A 14,373-nucleotide genomic window follows, 5' to 3' on the forward strand; every position below is an offset into this window, starting at 1 on the left:
TTTCCTTGGTTGAGGTCAGCTTCTTGATTTTTCAGACACTCTACCTACTTACCTACCTACCTACATACATACATACATACATACATACATACATATACACACACAGAGAATTGCTCCAACCGCTCAAACCACCCATGACTTGCCTTGAAACTTTCACGAACACGAGCACTTCCTTCACATTCCTTTAAATCTTCTGAAAGTGACTTAGCGTTCTCCTGGATCATGATCAAACTCGTTGTTTGATCATCAAACTTATTGTTTGAATCATTATCAAACTCATTCCTCTGAATCAGGTCCTCGTGTGCTTAGTAGTACTTGTTACAAGTAATTGTCGTCAAAGTCGAGGGAGGAAGGCTGAGCGTGAGGACAATGTCCACTAAACGATCCCAACGCCACCACATCAATATTACCATTTCCAAGCTAATAGCTTTGCGAGCCCTCTTGGAGAGAGTCTCAGCTGGAGAACTTGAGGGTCGTTAGCACTCACAATGAAGGGGTTTGAGAGAGTTTGGCACAAAAATACTCTCAATGAAGGACAGACGATACCTCTCACGAGTGCAGTATGACCGAGGGGCAAGAGAAGTGGTGTACCGTACTCCGTACACCAGACCAACAGGCAACAGGTCCGTTATGCGCTGGCAAAATAAAAAAATAAAACTCTCCAGATGAAGCAAGACCAAAAGTCTAACAGCGGCGTAGCCATGTATAAAATAAAATATTATAAACCACAAACACATATGATTAGCTTTTTAAACAGTCGTTAATGCTGTTCATAACATTAAACAAAGAAATTTTGAGGAATCTCGACATCCAAGAGGTAAGTTTTACTTACAGAACTGAGCGAAGAACTACTGTAATCTATATACCCCACAAGGTTTGTAAATGTGCTAATTTACCAAACAGCTATCCAGCTAAACCGAGGTGAATTCCTTACTTCCTCGGTTATTAATATTAGTGCCGAACAACGCTCATCATTGATCAAGAACCATACACCACTTCAATCCATCAACCTTCCATTCACGACATTGAATTAAAGTATTATGGTTATATTTACTATATTATTATTATTATTACGAAAACGATACTACTGAAACGATACACTACTATATTAAGAAACCTGGGCTTAATTTGTCCGAAGCGGTCCGAATATGAGGCATGAAGCTTAAGGCCTATACATATGGTATTGTTGGAAGAGACGTAACGCGAATGCTTTCGATATTTCATGGTCGTTTTAACAATCGATTTGTTTGTGTTACACACTGAATGAAAAACGTATAGGTAGAGCATTGCGATTGTGATATATGACAGGTTCCACGATATGTTCGGCCTGAACGGCATTCAAAACAAAATGGCGGTGTGTGGAGAGTCAGATGCTGCACGGCCGTAATGACATCAGCCGTAGTCACATCACCCTGTCATGTGACCAGATTATCAGCTCTGATTGGTATACGTTTGAGAGGACATACATACATACATACACACATACATACATACGGATGGACAAACACTGTTCTAGACGGCTCTGCCCTGGGCTACGCCGTAAAAAGCGATAATTTAAAAATTACAAGGCATAAATAGAAATTTGTTCAGTAGTTTGTCTGAGACGTTAAGTCGAAAAAACGTAAATAGAACGAGTGCAAATTGAAGATCAAGTATATTCAGTAAATAATTACCCTCGCCTGAGGAGAGGGTATTGCATTTGATTCCGTTTGTTATTTGGTAAAAAAAATTTGTAAAAATTTTTTTGCAAGTATGTTGATCACTCCGGTTTGTGTGTGTGTGTGTGTGTGTGTGTGTGTGTGTGTGTGTGTGTGTGTTTGTGTGTGTGTGTGTGTGTGTGTGTTTGTGTGTTTGTCTGTCCGCTCACTTATACTTGCCTATATACACAATGTCACAATTTTAAACGGATCTTCACCAAACTTCACCAAATGGTAGAGTTCGTGGTGAGACAAAATCAAATATATTTTGAGGTCAAAAGGTCAACATAGGCCAAAGATCAACCACTTTTTTTCAAATTTCTAAAATCCTCTTTTCATCTGATTGACTTTAAATTTGAATAGGATTTACATATCAGTTCACTGAATTCAACTAACAACTATTTTTGAGGTCAACATAGGTCACAAGGTCAACATAGGCCAAACGTTAACCACTTTTTTTAAATTTCTAAAATCCTCAATTTTCATCCGATTGACTTGAAATTTGAAATGGATCTTCACATCAGCCTACTGGAACCAACCACCAACTATTTTTGAGGCCGAATGGAACCAACCGTCGGCCGAATTTCTAAAATTGTCAATTTTCATCAGATTAAACTTTTTTCATCAGACTAGACGATTTGCATATCAGGTCACTGAATTCAACCACTAGTTATTTCTGAGGTCAAAAGGATGCTCTACTGAGTGCCATTCTACTTTGTTCTGTTTTGCCAAGTGTCGCTCTATGAGTGATTTTTCATCTGTCTGTTTGTCCGCACAGAATAAATATGATTTTCTCAGGAACCGTTGGTCTGATTGACAGGAAATTTTCACCATAGGTGCACCTCCACCTGTAAAAAATTTCTCATGATAATTATGACATCATAGGTCACGTGGTACTGGCGCCATCTTGGAGAAAAAACGAAAAACTTTGCACCCCGCCATATTTGTTTTAACACACAAGCCTTAACACCACTAAAAACACGTCCTGGCGAGGGTCTGCAATCTCTGATTGCTCTTTCTTGTTTACATGTGTATTCATTTTAAAATGGAACTTCCACCTTTATTTGCAGTCTGTGGAAGATAGAACTACTACCCACTGCCAAAAGCAGTGTTAACAGCTACACTGCTAACTGTAGTATCAGTCAACTTAAATAGACTACAGAGGCCTTTTTCTTTTGCAATGCTAGGCCACCCTATGAGCAGAGCATCAATCCACAGATGTGATTCCGGCTCAATGGCCATCTGTTGGGGGATGCCCTTTGTGTAGAAAAGAAAGCTAAAAACAAAAAAACATTAAAACAAAGCTAGGTATGTGTACTTCACACCTGAGACCAAGCTTCTTAACCCAATACATGTGCACTTCGGCCCAGAGGCGACAGCACATGGTCAAACAAACACGTACATCCTAGCCCACGGGGTCAGAATGCATGGTCATGCAATAACGACGCCACCTTTTGTACTTGAAAAAGTTTTTTTTCTTCTAACAACTATTGTAACAATGCTTGGAACATGCCCTCCGTCCCTAAAGCCACAGTGCGCAATCCAACAAAGTTCGTCAAACCAGTATACGCATGCACTTCAGCCTAAAGACGAAGGGACATTGTGAAACAAACACTTGCACCTCACCCGTACGTACAGGATAGTCTTTTTCATTAACACTCGTACAATTATATACCAGGAGGTGGGGAAGAAGGCAAACGAGATCCATGGGACTCCTCTGCAATAGTTATAAACTGACCGATACATGCACATTCACAAAATATGCACACAGATGTGACAGTATTTACATTAACATTACAAGTACATAAGGGGTGTTGCCACTCCTTCCCAAACACGTTTCAATATAGATATGATATACAGTACTGTATATTGCACAACAATTGGTTATTGAATATCACAATGGAATATTGAAGAAGCAAAATCTATTTGCAAGAGCAACAACAACAACTTAAGTTAAATATCCATATGTAAGTGGTGGTTCGTATGCAGCCTGTGGCTGCTTGGTTGCATCATTTTCTGGGAGTGTAGCTGTGCCCCGATGCAATGCCGCATATTACCAGTAGTGGCTTGAACATGGGACCTTAAGATCTCAAGCCAGCCACCTTACTCCTCAGTCACATTTGCTCTACGGCTAGGATACGGCGGCCGTACTCCCCCTAAATTGACAGAAACGTGCGGCGGCCGCAGAGTTTCTGAGGTGGCCGCAGGGTGGCCCTAGGGCGTATGGCTATCTTTTACAGGCCGTAGGGGTCGCCGTGGAATTATAGCGCGGAGTTATAACTTTTTTCATTTCTAGGGTGGCCGTAGCAATTCGACAAGCTGTAGCCATAACGACGATATACATATGAAAAAGAACTGGTATATATACCCACTTGTTACCGTCCGTCTGGCCGCACGTTCGCCTTAGGGCCCCCCCTGCGGTCGCCTTGCGGGCACCTTGAGGCTACCTTGCGTCTGCCTTGAAAATTCTATGGCCGCCGCAGGGACGCCCTAAGGTCACCGTGCGACATCAAATCAAAGACCGTACGGCACCCTCACGTTTTCGGTCTCCACAATTTCTAAATACCCCGTGCGGCTACCCGAAAAATAAAAACATATGTGACTGCTACATTGTGTGACCGTGGAAATACTGCAGCCGCCCTATAATTGCTAGTGGCCGTAGATTTTTTAGACCCTACGGCCGCCGAGCCAAATGTGACTGAAGCATTAAGCATTAAGCCAACCACAGGCCTCATATGTAAGTAATGCATTGGCAGAGCCCCTACTGTCACTTGAGTGCAATGCCTCGATGTCAGCACAGCACATCTCAAGGTCACAATGATATCAGCACAGCACATCTCAGGTGTACTTGCTAGGGGTTTACCCCCCTCCCCGACCCCCCACCAGGGATGACAATTTGACCAAACTCAGTCAGTTACAGGAGAATTTATTAAAGGTCCACATGTACATGGGAGAGCCGCCGTATATGCCAGGAACGGACCAGCTTCTCTCAATCAAAACACATCTATCCAGGGTTTTTATACTGCTCAGTAAATAATGAAAGAAAACGTCAAATACGAGACGGAAAGCATAACACTTGGGGCTGTTTAGGAAGGGGAAAGCTATCCTCTCGTCCACGCAGCCCTTGCCCAAGGTTGGAGCCTGAAAACTTCAACAACAGACCATGTTACAGGGAGGCGAGGGGTCGTTTCTGCCAGCTAATTCAATTCCCAGAATGCTCAATGGCTTCCCATGGTAACAGAGCCAAATGCATGAAATCCCTGACACTGGGATTTGACTGAAATCCACCACATACTCACCAGGAACTCTTGGCATGACTTGCATGTGGAAACAAAACATTAGATGCTATGGAGAAATCCACAATCATATCAGTGCCAATGTACATTTTAAGAGTTATGGTTACACACCGTGTGGTATTTATCTTCTGTCGACAGGGAACAGAGCTCTTCATACACGCTCCCGTCAATTGATCGACGTCTTCCACAATGACGAAAGGCCTCTCCCCCAGCGTGACAATTACGATGTGACGTTCATCCTTAGAGAACGCATCGGAGAACTGGTCTCTTGGCCAGATTGGAAATTTCAGACTTAGACCTTCAGAGTCCCAGTAACCTACCTGTAAGGGTGGAGTGAGGGGAGATATAAGAATAGTTGAATGACTCTACCTCAAAGATAAAACATGTGGTAGAGGGCAAATTACAAAGGGGATGAATAACGGAGAATATATCTTGATGAGACATCCTCCTTTCTTTTTTGGGGTTATCTCTACATAATTTAAACATTGAATGAAGTGGTGTTCACTATACACTCGGAAAAATAACGTTGAGATGTTTAAAACCAATAAATTAAATGCATATTTCTCTGCCAACCATTCCACCCATGCTCATGTCGGCCTGTTATGACTCCCGCAGAACACTGGAGCAGAACCCATCCCGCCCCTCCCAAAAAAAAACAACAACAAAACTATAGAGTGGTCTTCAACTGGGACTATGCGTAACATTTTTCAAGCTTTAATATACTCCATGGAAAGGGAGCTGGGAAGTAGGGGAGGTTGTGTGACGGCAGAGGACAGGACAAAAGAGGTGGGGGGGATTGGATAAATGGAGGGAGAAGGTGGAGATGTGGGTGTGGCTGAGGAATATGTCTACAAACATCCACAACGAATGCAATGACTGCTATACTGAAGAGTCACATAAAGAGGAACAGTCTTTTGAGACAAGTTTTACTGAGTATATATACAGTATATAGCAAGAGTAAATTGAAATATATATTATTTATTTAATTGTGTGAATTTTTTTATTTATTATAATACACTCGCAGGGGTAACAGGTGCTGACCGGTGCTATTGTAATGCTGTTGGCATTTTTAAGAAATCTTTTTTTTTGTGGAGGCCTAAAACACTAACCTAGATAAATAATCTGTGGCCAGGGATCATTTAATATGACCTTTCACGTAGCTACAAAGGCTTAGGCACAAAAGAGCAATTTTTTTTTAATCCCCAAAAAATCAAACTTTCATTTGCAAACTTTTCAAAAAATTGTTTTGCCTAAAACAATCCCTGGCAATCACTGACGAACCTCGAAAGTTTGACAAAGATCTGTTTGTCCATCTCTGAGGAAAATGGCGACACACACACAAACACACACAGACAGAGGGGCAGGGCTGGGGTAAAGCTGGGGGGGAGATGCAGGGCTGGGGTGAAGCTGTGAGGGGCGGGGTTGGGGCAAAGCGGGGTTGGAGTAAAGCTGGGGATGTTGGGTTTGGGGCAAAGTTGGGAGATGTGGGGTTGGGGGGAAGCTAGGAGGGTGGGGGAAGGGGTGAAGCCAGGAGGGGAAGGCGTGAGGGGGGGAAGGGGAAATCGGGAGGTGGAGTGGCGGTGGGAGCCAAGAAATGACAGGATGAGGAGGACGAAGAGATGGGGTGGGACGATTGAGAGGAAAGAAGGTAGGGGATGGAGGGGGTGGTGCTGAAAACACTGAAATGGAGGGGTTTGATACTATTAATGGACATGAATGGGGGGTTTATTGTCGTGTGCACATAACGTCTGCAAAATCGACGTCTCAGAATTCCCATGCAAATAGGAAATACAGCGAAAGACTTCATGGGTTGGGTGGTGTAAATGTTTTTGGTTGAAGGAACAGAGGAAAATGGGGCTGTGGGTGCAAGAGGAGGTGGGAAGAACTGAACGTTTAGGAGTGAATATGTTTTAGACGGGTCAATATACAACCAGAACAGCCGTACCCCAAAAAAATTGCAAATTTTAGTTTTATTGCATTTCCTTATATTTTAAGACTTACTTAGGAACATATCAAAAGTTGGACAGAAATGGACCATGGGAAAGTAAAAAATTTTGACATGATAAAAATGTCACAAAACCATGCACGAAACCAAACCAAAAACCAAACCATGCACGAAACCATGCACAAAACCAAAACCATCTTACACGTCAGGTTGTTGGCAAGATTGTGGAAGTTGACCCTGGGTTTCAAGAACAAGTGGCAGAACTGGAGCGACTGTACATTTCCCTGGAGACTGTCGAAAGTGACACTATAGAGTCTGTGTTGCAATCAGAGTGCATTCATTTCATTGACAATAGATTGAATCAGGAAAGGAATAAACTTGCAAAGGACTCGAAAACCAGTGCACTTTGGATCAACTACCAGCGTATGTTGGGAATTGCAAGGGCACTTGTGGCAGCTGATCGGACGGGGTCCTGGGAGATGCATCTCCAAGCCATATCAGCTTGCTTGCCGATATTTGCAGCTGCTGGCCATCCCAATTACCTGAAGTCAGCTCGACTCTATCTCGAGAAGATGCTTGCGTTAGAGGATGACAACCCTGAGGTTCATCAGAAGTTCCAATCTGGTTATCATGTAATCCGGCGCAGTGACCAATACTGGGCTGGCCTAGGCTCTGATCTTGTGATAGAACAGACATTAATGCGCTCACTGAAAAGCCAAGGGGGGCTGACTCGAGGAAGTGGGATGTCAGAGCACCAGAGAGCAGTTTGGACTCTGTCTTCAACCATATCGTCCTCCTACAACCTTGCTATGCAAGAACTGACCTCGAGTAGCTACTCAACAAGTGAACAACATAAGGAGTTGACAACATCCAGGGTGAGTCGAGATGAAGCTGATCGTGGCAAAGTTGCCGAAAAACTGGACAGCTTCACACCATTTTCTGATGACAAGTCATTGCGCAATATCATCACAGGGGTTACTGCAAATGAGGATGTCAATGTTCATGACCTATTCAAAGTAGGTAGTGACATTGTCAAGAAGATGGATGATCACCCAGCTTACTCCTATTCACACAAAAGGAGTTCTAAAGCCAAGACACTTGCATTCAGCAGGGCAGTCAAAGTTGCTGAGGACCGCACAATAGATCCAGCGTTACTATTCCAGAGGTTCTTAGTGGTGTCACAGACGGGAGATCTCCAGATAGGTGAAGTGATGAAATATGAACTCTGCCCATACCCAATGTCTCTTTTTGAGGCAAAAAACATCCTGCGCCAGCCAGATAAACCACAGTTGGCGGAGGCAATAAGGAATTATGCTACAACCAAATCTGACAATGCTGTCAACCAGACAGTTCCAGGAACAGATCACTATGTTCTTGACGGGGGATCACTTATTCACCGCTTAAAGTGGACAGAGGGATTCACCTACAGTTCCATTGCAGATAAATATGCCTCATTTACAGTACGACACTATGGCAAAGCTACTGTTGTGTTTGATGGTTATGAGGCTGGGCCAAGCACAAAGGACTGTTCTCATCAACGTCGGAATAGAAACAAGAATGCCACCAAGGTTAACATTACGGAGTCAACAAAATTTGTTGGGAAAAAGGAGGACTTTCTGTCGAATGAGTCAAACAAGCAGGCAATGATACTGTTGATTATAGAGGTGTTGCACAAGGAAGGCTGTGAGGTGATCCAAGCAGAGGGAGATGCTGATGTTGAGATTGCAAAAGCGGCCGTCGCAAATGCGGCTTCCAGATCTACAACCCTCATTGGAGAAGATACAGATCTCCTTCTCCTCCTGCTCTTCTATATGGTGGAGACAAACTGCATTGAACTCTATTTCCGTTCTGACAAGGCAAAATAAAATGTCTACAATATCAAAGTCCTTCAGCAGATACTTGGAAATGCAGCCTGCAGAGATATATTGTTCCTTCATGCATTAACTGGCTGTGACGCAACGTCTCGTGTCTTTGGGATTGGAAAGAAGTCAGGGTTTCAAAGAATCATCAAGAAAGAAAAGGAACTGATAGACAGCTCAAAGGTGTTCTGTAAACCACAGCAGAGTCAGGATGTTATTGAAACTGCAGGCTGCAGAGCAATGGTGGCATTGTTTAAAGCAAATCAGAACGACTCATTGGCATCGATCAGATACAACATTCTCTGCAAAAAGGTTGCAAGGGCTAAGGCATTTGTCACTCCTGAAAGACTGCCACCCACATCCGCTGCCTGCAAGTTTCATTCTCTGCGGACCTATTACCAGGTAATGGAATGGATGGGCCTTTGTTGTGGAATGGAGCCAACGGAGTGGGGATGGAAGGTAGAAGGAGGAAAACTTGTTCCAGTGATGACAGACAAAAGCCCTGCTCCAGACATACTACTTCAGATGATTCACTGCAACTGTTCAGGGGGGTGCAAAACACTAAGGTGTTCATGTAGGAAGCATGGATTAGAGTGCACCAGTGCATGTGGACATTGCCAGGACAGCAACTGTGACAATATGAGTGTTGAACCAGACATAGAGGAGGAGGAGGAGGACGATGAAACTGGAATCTAAGACTAGAAGGCATATGGTACTTCCACATGTGTCAAAATTGTCCAATTTTTTATATGTTGCTTTCCATGTCATAGACTGGCAGAAACAATCAAAGAACATATATTTGTGCAAATATTTACTTTAAATTGCGAATGGTCTCAGGATTAGCACTGCATAAACTACCAGCAACGATCATAATACAAATATTGGTGCAAAATTAACTTTAAATTGTTAGTGGTCTGATGATTTATCAGTCAATTTTTTTACGTTTTATCTGCCGGCAGCCATCTTGTTTTCTGACGTCACTGAGGGACTTTCCCATGCGTCAAAATTGTCCAACTTTTAATATGTTGTCTTCCACTTCATAAACTACTAGAAATAAGCATAAAACAAAAATTTGCAATTTTTTGGGGGTCAGGCAGTATATTGACCCGTCTATTTTGGGAAATTAGCCTTGTGAAAAACAAAAGGAAGACAATTTTATGAAGAAGAAGAATGAATGGGTTGTTCCTGATGGAGAAGTAAGGAGGGCAACACATATTAAAATGGATTTCTGAAGCATGTTTTCACCTTCACTACCGAAGGTGGGTGGACATTATGTATTCACCCCTGTCTGTATATTTGTCTGTCAACAGGATATCAAAAGGTTGTGGATGGATTCGGACGAAATTTGATGGACAGGTTTGGTGTGTGACACGGACAAAAGGATAAGAATTTGGTGAAGATCTGGATCTGGATGAAACAAATTTTAAGTGATTCTTCACCATTGAGTGTTGGGGCCAAAACAATATGTAGCATGATATTTCAAAAAGTTGTGGACGACTTATGACAAAACTTGGTGGATGAGTTGGTTGGGTGACAAGAACAATCCAATTCGATTTTAGTTCAGGTCCGGATCAGATCTGGTCTATCAGTGGGATACAAAACGCAAACTGTTCAGCCATGCAGAGGTATGCTCTCTACCAGATTCCATTGAATTACCCTCACCAGAGAAGAGGGTATTGCATTTGAGTCTGTTTGTTTGTCTGTTTGTTACTTGTGAAATCGAAGATTCCCATGTACTGTATATTGGTTGGTCTGGTCTGTGATTCTGTCTGTTTGTTTGTCTCTCAATTGCCTCGAAGTCACAATTTTAAACATATCTTGAAGAAACTTCCCCAAATGGTAGAGTTGACCATAAGGAAGAAGCCTATTGATTTTGAGGTCAAAAGGTCAACATAGACCAGAGATCACCAACTTTGTCGAATTTCTAAAATCCTCAATTTTCATCCAATTGACTTGACATTTGAAGAGGATTTCCATACGGGTCACTGAATTCAACCACGAATTATTTTTGAGGTCAGCATAGGCCAAAGGTCAGCAACGTAGGTGCGATTTCTAAAAATCTTCAATTTTCATCCAGTTGACTTGGAATTTAAGAGGATTTTCATATGAGGTCGCTGAATTCAACCACCAATTATTTCTGTGGTCAATATAGGCCAAAAGGTCAAAATAGGCCAAAGGTCAACAACTTGTTTTAGGAATTTCGCAAATATCATGCTATGTACGACAACTTTGTTTGTTTGTCCGCACTGAACGTGAGTATGTGCGGGGAAGAAGACGACAGCCTCTCCGCGGCCTTCCCTACAAGTAACAAGAATTGTGAAACTCATGTCGCCACACAATCATCGAGCTGGCAGGCCAAGGTACAAGCCAAGGTCAAGACCAAGACCAAGGCATAGAACGTCCTTTTCAGGACGGGCGGCCATTCCGACCGTCGAAAACCTAGGCCTGTCAGTGCTCCAACTCAATGTCGAGGGCCTCACCACCGCCAAGCTCGAAGTCATACGACACCTCGCCGACTTCAACAAGGCAGCAGTCGTTCTCCTACAAGAGACACACTGTGCAGCTGACGACAACCTCAAGCTGCCTGGGTTCCTTCTCGCTGGGTCCATCCACAGTAAACAGCATGGAATGGCAACCTTCGTCAGGACTGAACTAAGCTGGACAGCCATTAGCCAATCTCCACCAGGCTCCAACATCGAGTGGCTGGTCACCAAAATCCAGGAAACATTGGTCGTCAACGTATATAAGCCTCCTCCATCAGCGCTGATGGCGTCATCACTCCCGTCCGTTACTGCACCCACCATCTATGCAGGTGACTTCAACTGTCAACACACAGACTGGGGTTACAACTACACAACACCAGACGGAATGATGCTGAGCGACTGGGCCTCCAACACCGATGCACTGCTGATGTTCGACCCAAAAGAGCCTCCAAGCTTCTCCTCTGCGCGCTGGAACACCTACATCAATCCGGACCTGGCCTTCGCCGTGTGCCGCACCAACGACCCGAAGCCTGAGAGACGCGTCATTGACAGGTTCCCCCGCTCACACCACCGACCGTCCATCATCAAAGTGCCATCACTGGTGCAGCCGGTAGCGGGCAGACCTGTCAAGAGATGGAACTTCCGGAAGGCTAACTGGCAGTCGTTTGCTGCAGAGACAGAAAGAAGAACGGCCGGTCTCCTGAACCCAGAAGCTGCTGATGTGGATGCCGCATACGCAGCCTGTTGTAAGGTTTTCCTAGGTGCAGCAAAGAAAAACATCCCGCGTGGCTTTAACAAGAACTACATCCCGGGTTGGGACGAGGAGTGCAGCCATCTCCTGCATGACCATCAGCAGGCTAGCTCCAGGGAAGAAGTGGACGCGACAGCAACAGCACTACTCCAGAAGCTGGACGCCACCCGTAGGACGAGATGGACTGAAATAGTTGAGTCGATCGATTTTACCCACTCTAGTCACAAGGCATGGCAGTCCATCAACCAGCTGACAGGCAGAAATACAATGCCATTCAGGTGCCCGGTGACAGCGGACGCCATTGCGTCCCAGCTCCTGAAGAACGGTCACTTCCCGGAAGCACACAAAAACTTTGCCCGCCTGACGTTGCGTGAGGTGTCTTCTTTCTCCAGGGTGGCCAGCACCGATGCCAATCTCTCTGGAGACTTCACAGCAGCCGAACTCAGTGCGGCCATGTGCAAACTCAAGCCGGGTAAGGCACCAGGCCGTGATAACATCCATCCGGAGTTCGTCATCCACCAGAGCACAACAACATCTGGTTGGCTGTGTTTGTTCTTCTCATCGTGCCTCCGGAGGTCCAAGCTCCCAAAGACCAGGTGCCGTGCTTCCGTCATAGCCCTGCCGAAGCCGAACAAACCTGCGGAAGATCCCAAGTCCTACAGACCGATCTCGTTGATCTGCATCCCATTTAAGATTCTGGAGAGGATGATCCACAGCCGCATCGACCCAGTGGTGGACCCACAGCTCCCTCGGGAACAAGCCGGTTTCCATCGTGGCAGGTCAACAGTGGACCAGGTAACATTACTCACACAAGATATCGGAGACAGCTTTCAGGGCAATGGGAAAGCTGGCGTAGTGTTCCTGTACCTAACAGCTGCATACGACACTGTTTGGCACCGTGGACTCCACCTGAAGTTGCTGAAGACAATCCCAGACCGGCATATGGTGAACTTCATCATGGAGATGCTGTCAAACCGCAGCTTCGTCCTACAGACCAGCGAAGGCCAGCGCAGCAGGCTCAGAAGACTGAGGAATGGTGTCCCGCAGGGTTCTGTTCTCTCGCTGATGCTGTTAAACATCTACATCTATGACCTGCCGGATACAACATCCAGAAAGTACGGTTACGCGGACGACCTGGCCATCATGCTGCGACGACCAACATGGAAGGCGATGGAAAACGGTATCAACCAAGACATGGGCACCTTGGTAGCCTACCTCCGGAGGTGGCGTTTGCAGCTCAGCATTGGTAAGACAGTGTCAGCGGCATACCATCTTAACAACAGAGAAGCAAAAAGGGAACTGGACGTGTTCGTTGACAACAAACGCCTGGAGTTCCAGCAAGCCCCAAAGTACCTCGGTGTACGCCTAGATCGGATACTGTCCTTCAAGCAACACCGAGAAGAAGTTAAGGCCAAGGTGACATCAAGGGTCTCGCTTATCCGACGTCTCGCTGGTACAACCTGGGGAGCCTCCGCCAAGACCCTACGAATATCCACGCAAGCCCTGGTCTTCTCTGCAGCCGAATACTGTGCCCCAGCCTGGAGCAGAAGCCCACACGTGAGAAAGGTTGATGTTGCCATTAACAACGCCCTCCGCATTGTAGCTGGTTGCTTGAAGCCCACCCCGGCATTCCACCTGCCAGTCCTAGCGGGAATCGCCCCGGCCGGCCTCCGACGGGAGGCTGCTACCCTTGCCCTGGCAAGGAATGCCCAGAAACACCACTGGCACACCCTGCACAACACCACAACGATAGTGGCGCCTCCAAGCAGACTCAAGTCCCGCCATCCCTACAACAAGGCGGCACAAGAGATGCTCAGTTCTATCCCTGAGGACCTGTCTAGAAGCGCATGGCTGGCGGCATCTTGGAAGCAGGTGTAGGAAACGGCTGGGCCCACCTGCATCCACCGCTACATCTGGGACCCAGGAGGTGGCGTCGTAGGAGAAGACCTACCACGCCTGCAATGGACCTTGCTGAACCGTCTACATACGGGGGTCGGCCGCTTCAAATCATCGCTGAAGATGTGGGGCCTGGCAGACAGCGCCGCGTGCGAGTGCGGCGAGCCTGAGCAGACTGCCGAAAACATAATTACCACCTGCCCCTATACAGACCACCTTCAGAAGCCGGCCTCTTCGACGTAGGACCAGAGACGAGGGCATGGCTGCACGACACTGAGCTGGCCATCTGATGATACACGAAAGAAGAAGTGAGTATGTGTATTAATTACATTAGACCCTTTAGAACCCCAAGACCCTTAAGACCCATAAAACTCTGACGACCCCAAAAACTCTGAAGACCCCTAACACCACCAAGACCATTTCATTTAGAGCCTTTATAACCCTGT

At 45.5% G+C, this 14,373-nt stretch overlaps 1 protein-coding gene across 1 annotated transcript in view; it reads right to left on the bottom strand.

The window, feature by feature from the left end:
- The window catches only part of LOC137433520 (glutamate receptor ionotropic, NMDA 2B-like), a 260,022-nt gene that overhangs the window by 211,716 nt on the left and 33,933 nt on the right, over positions 1-14,373 (bottom strand). The window contains exon 4 of the mRNA XM_068125849.2: positions 5,105-5,313. Coding sequence (XP_067981950.2) covers positions 5,105-5,313 — 209 coding nt within the window. The remainder of the gene's footprint in view (positions 1-5,104; positions 5,314-14,373) is intronic.

This window comes from Myxine glutinosa, chromosome 10 (genome assembly GCF_964187855.1).
Source record: "Myxine glutinosa chromosome 10, kmMyxGlut1.1, whole genome shotgun sequence".
NCBI classification, from domain to species: Eukaryota; Metazoa; Chordata; class Myxini; order Myxiniformes; family Myxinidae; genus Myxine; species Myxine glutinosa.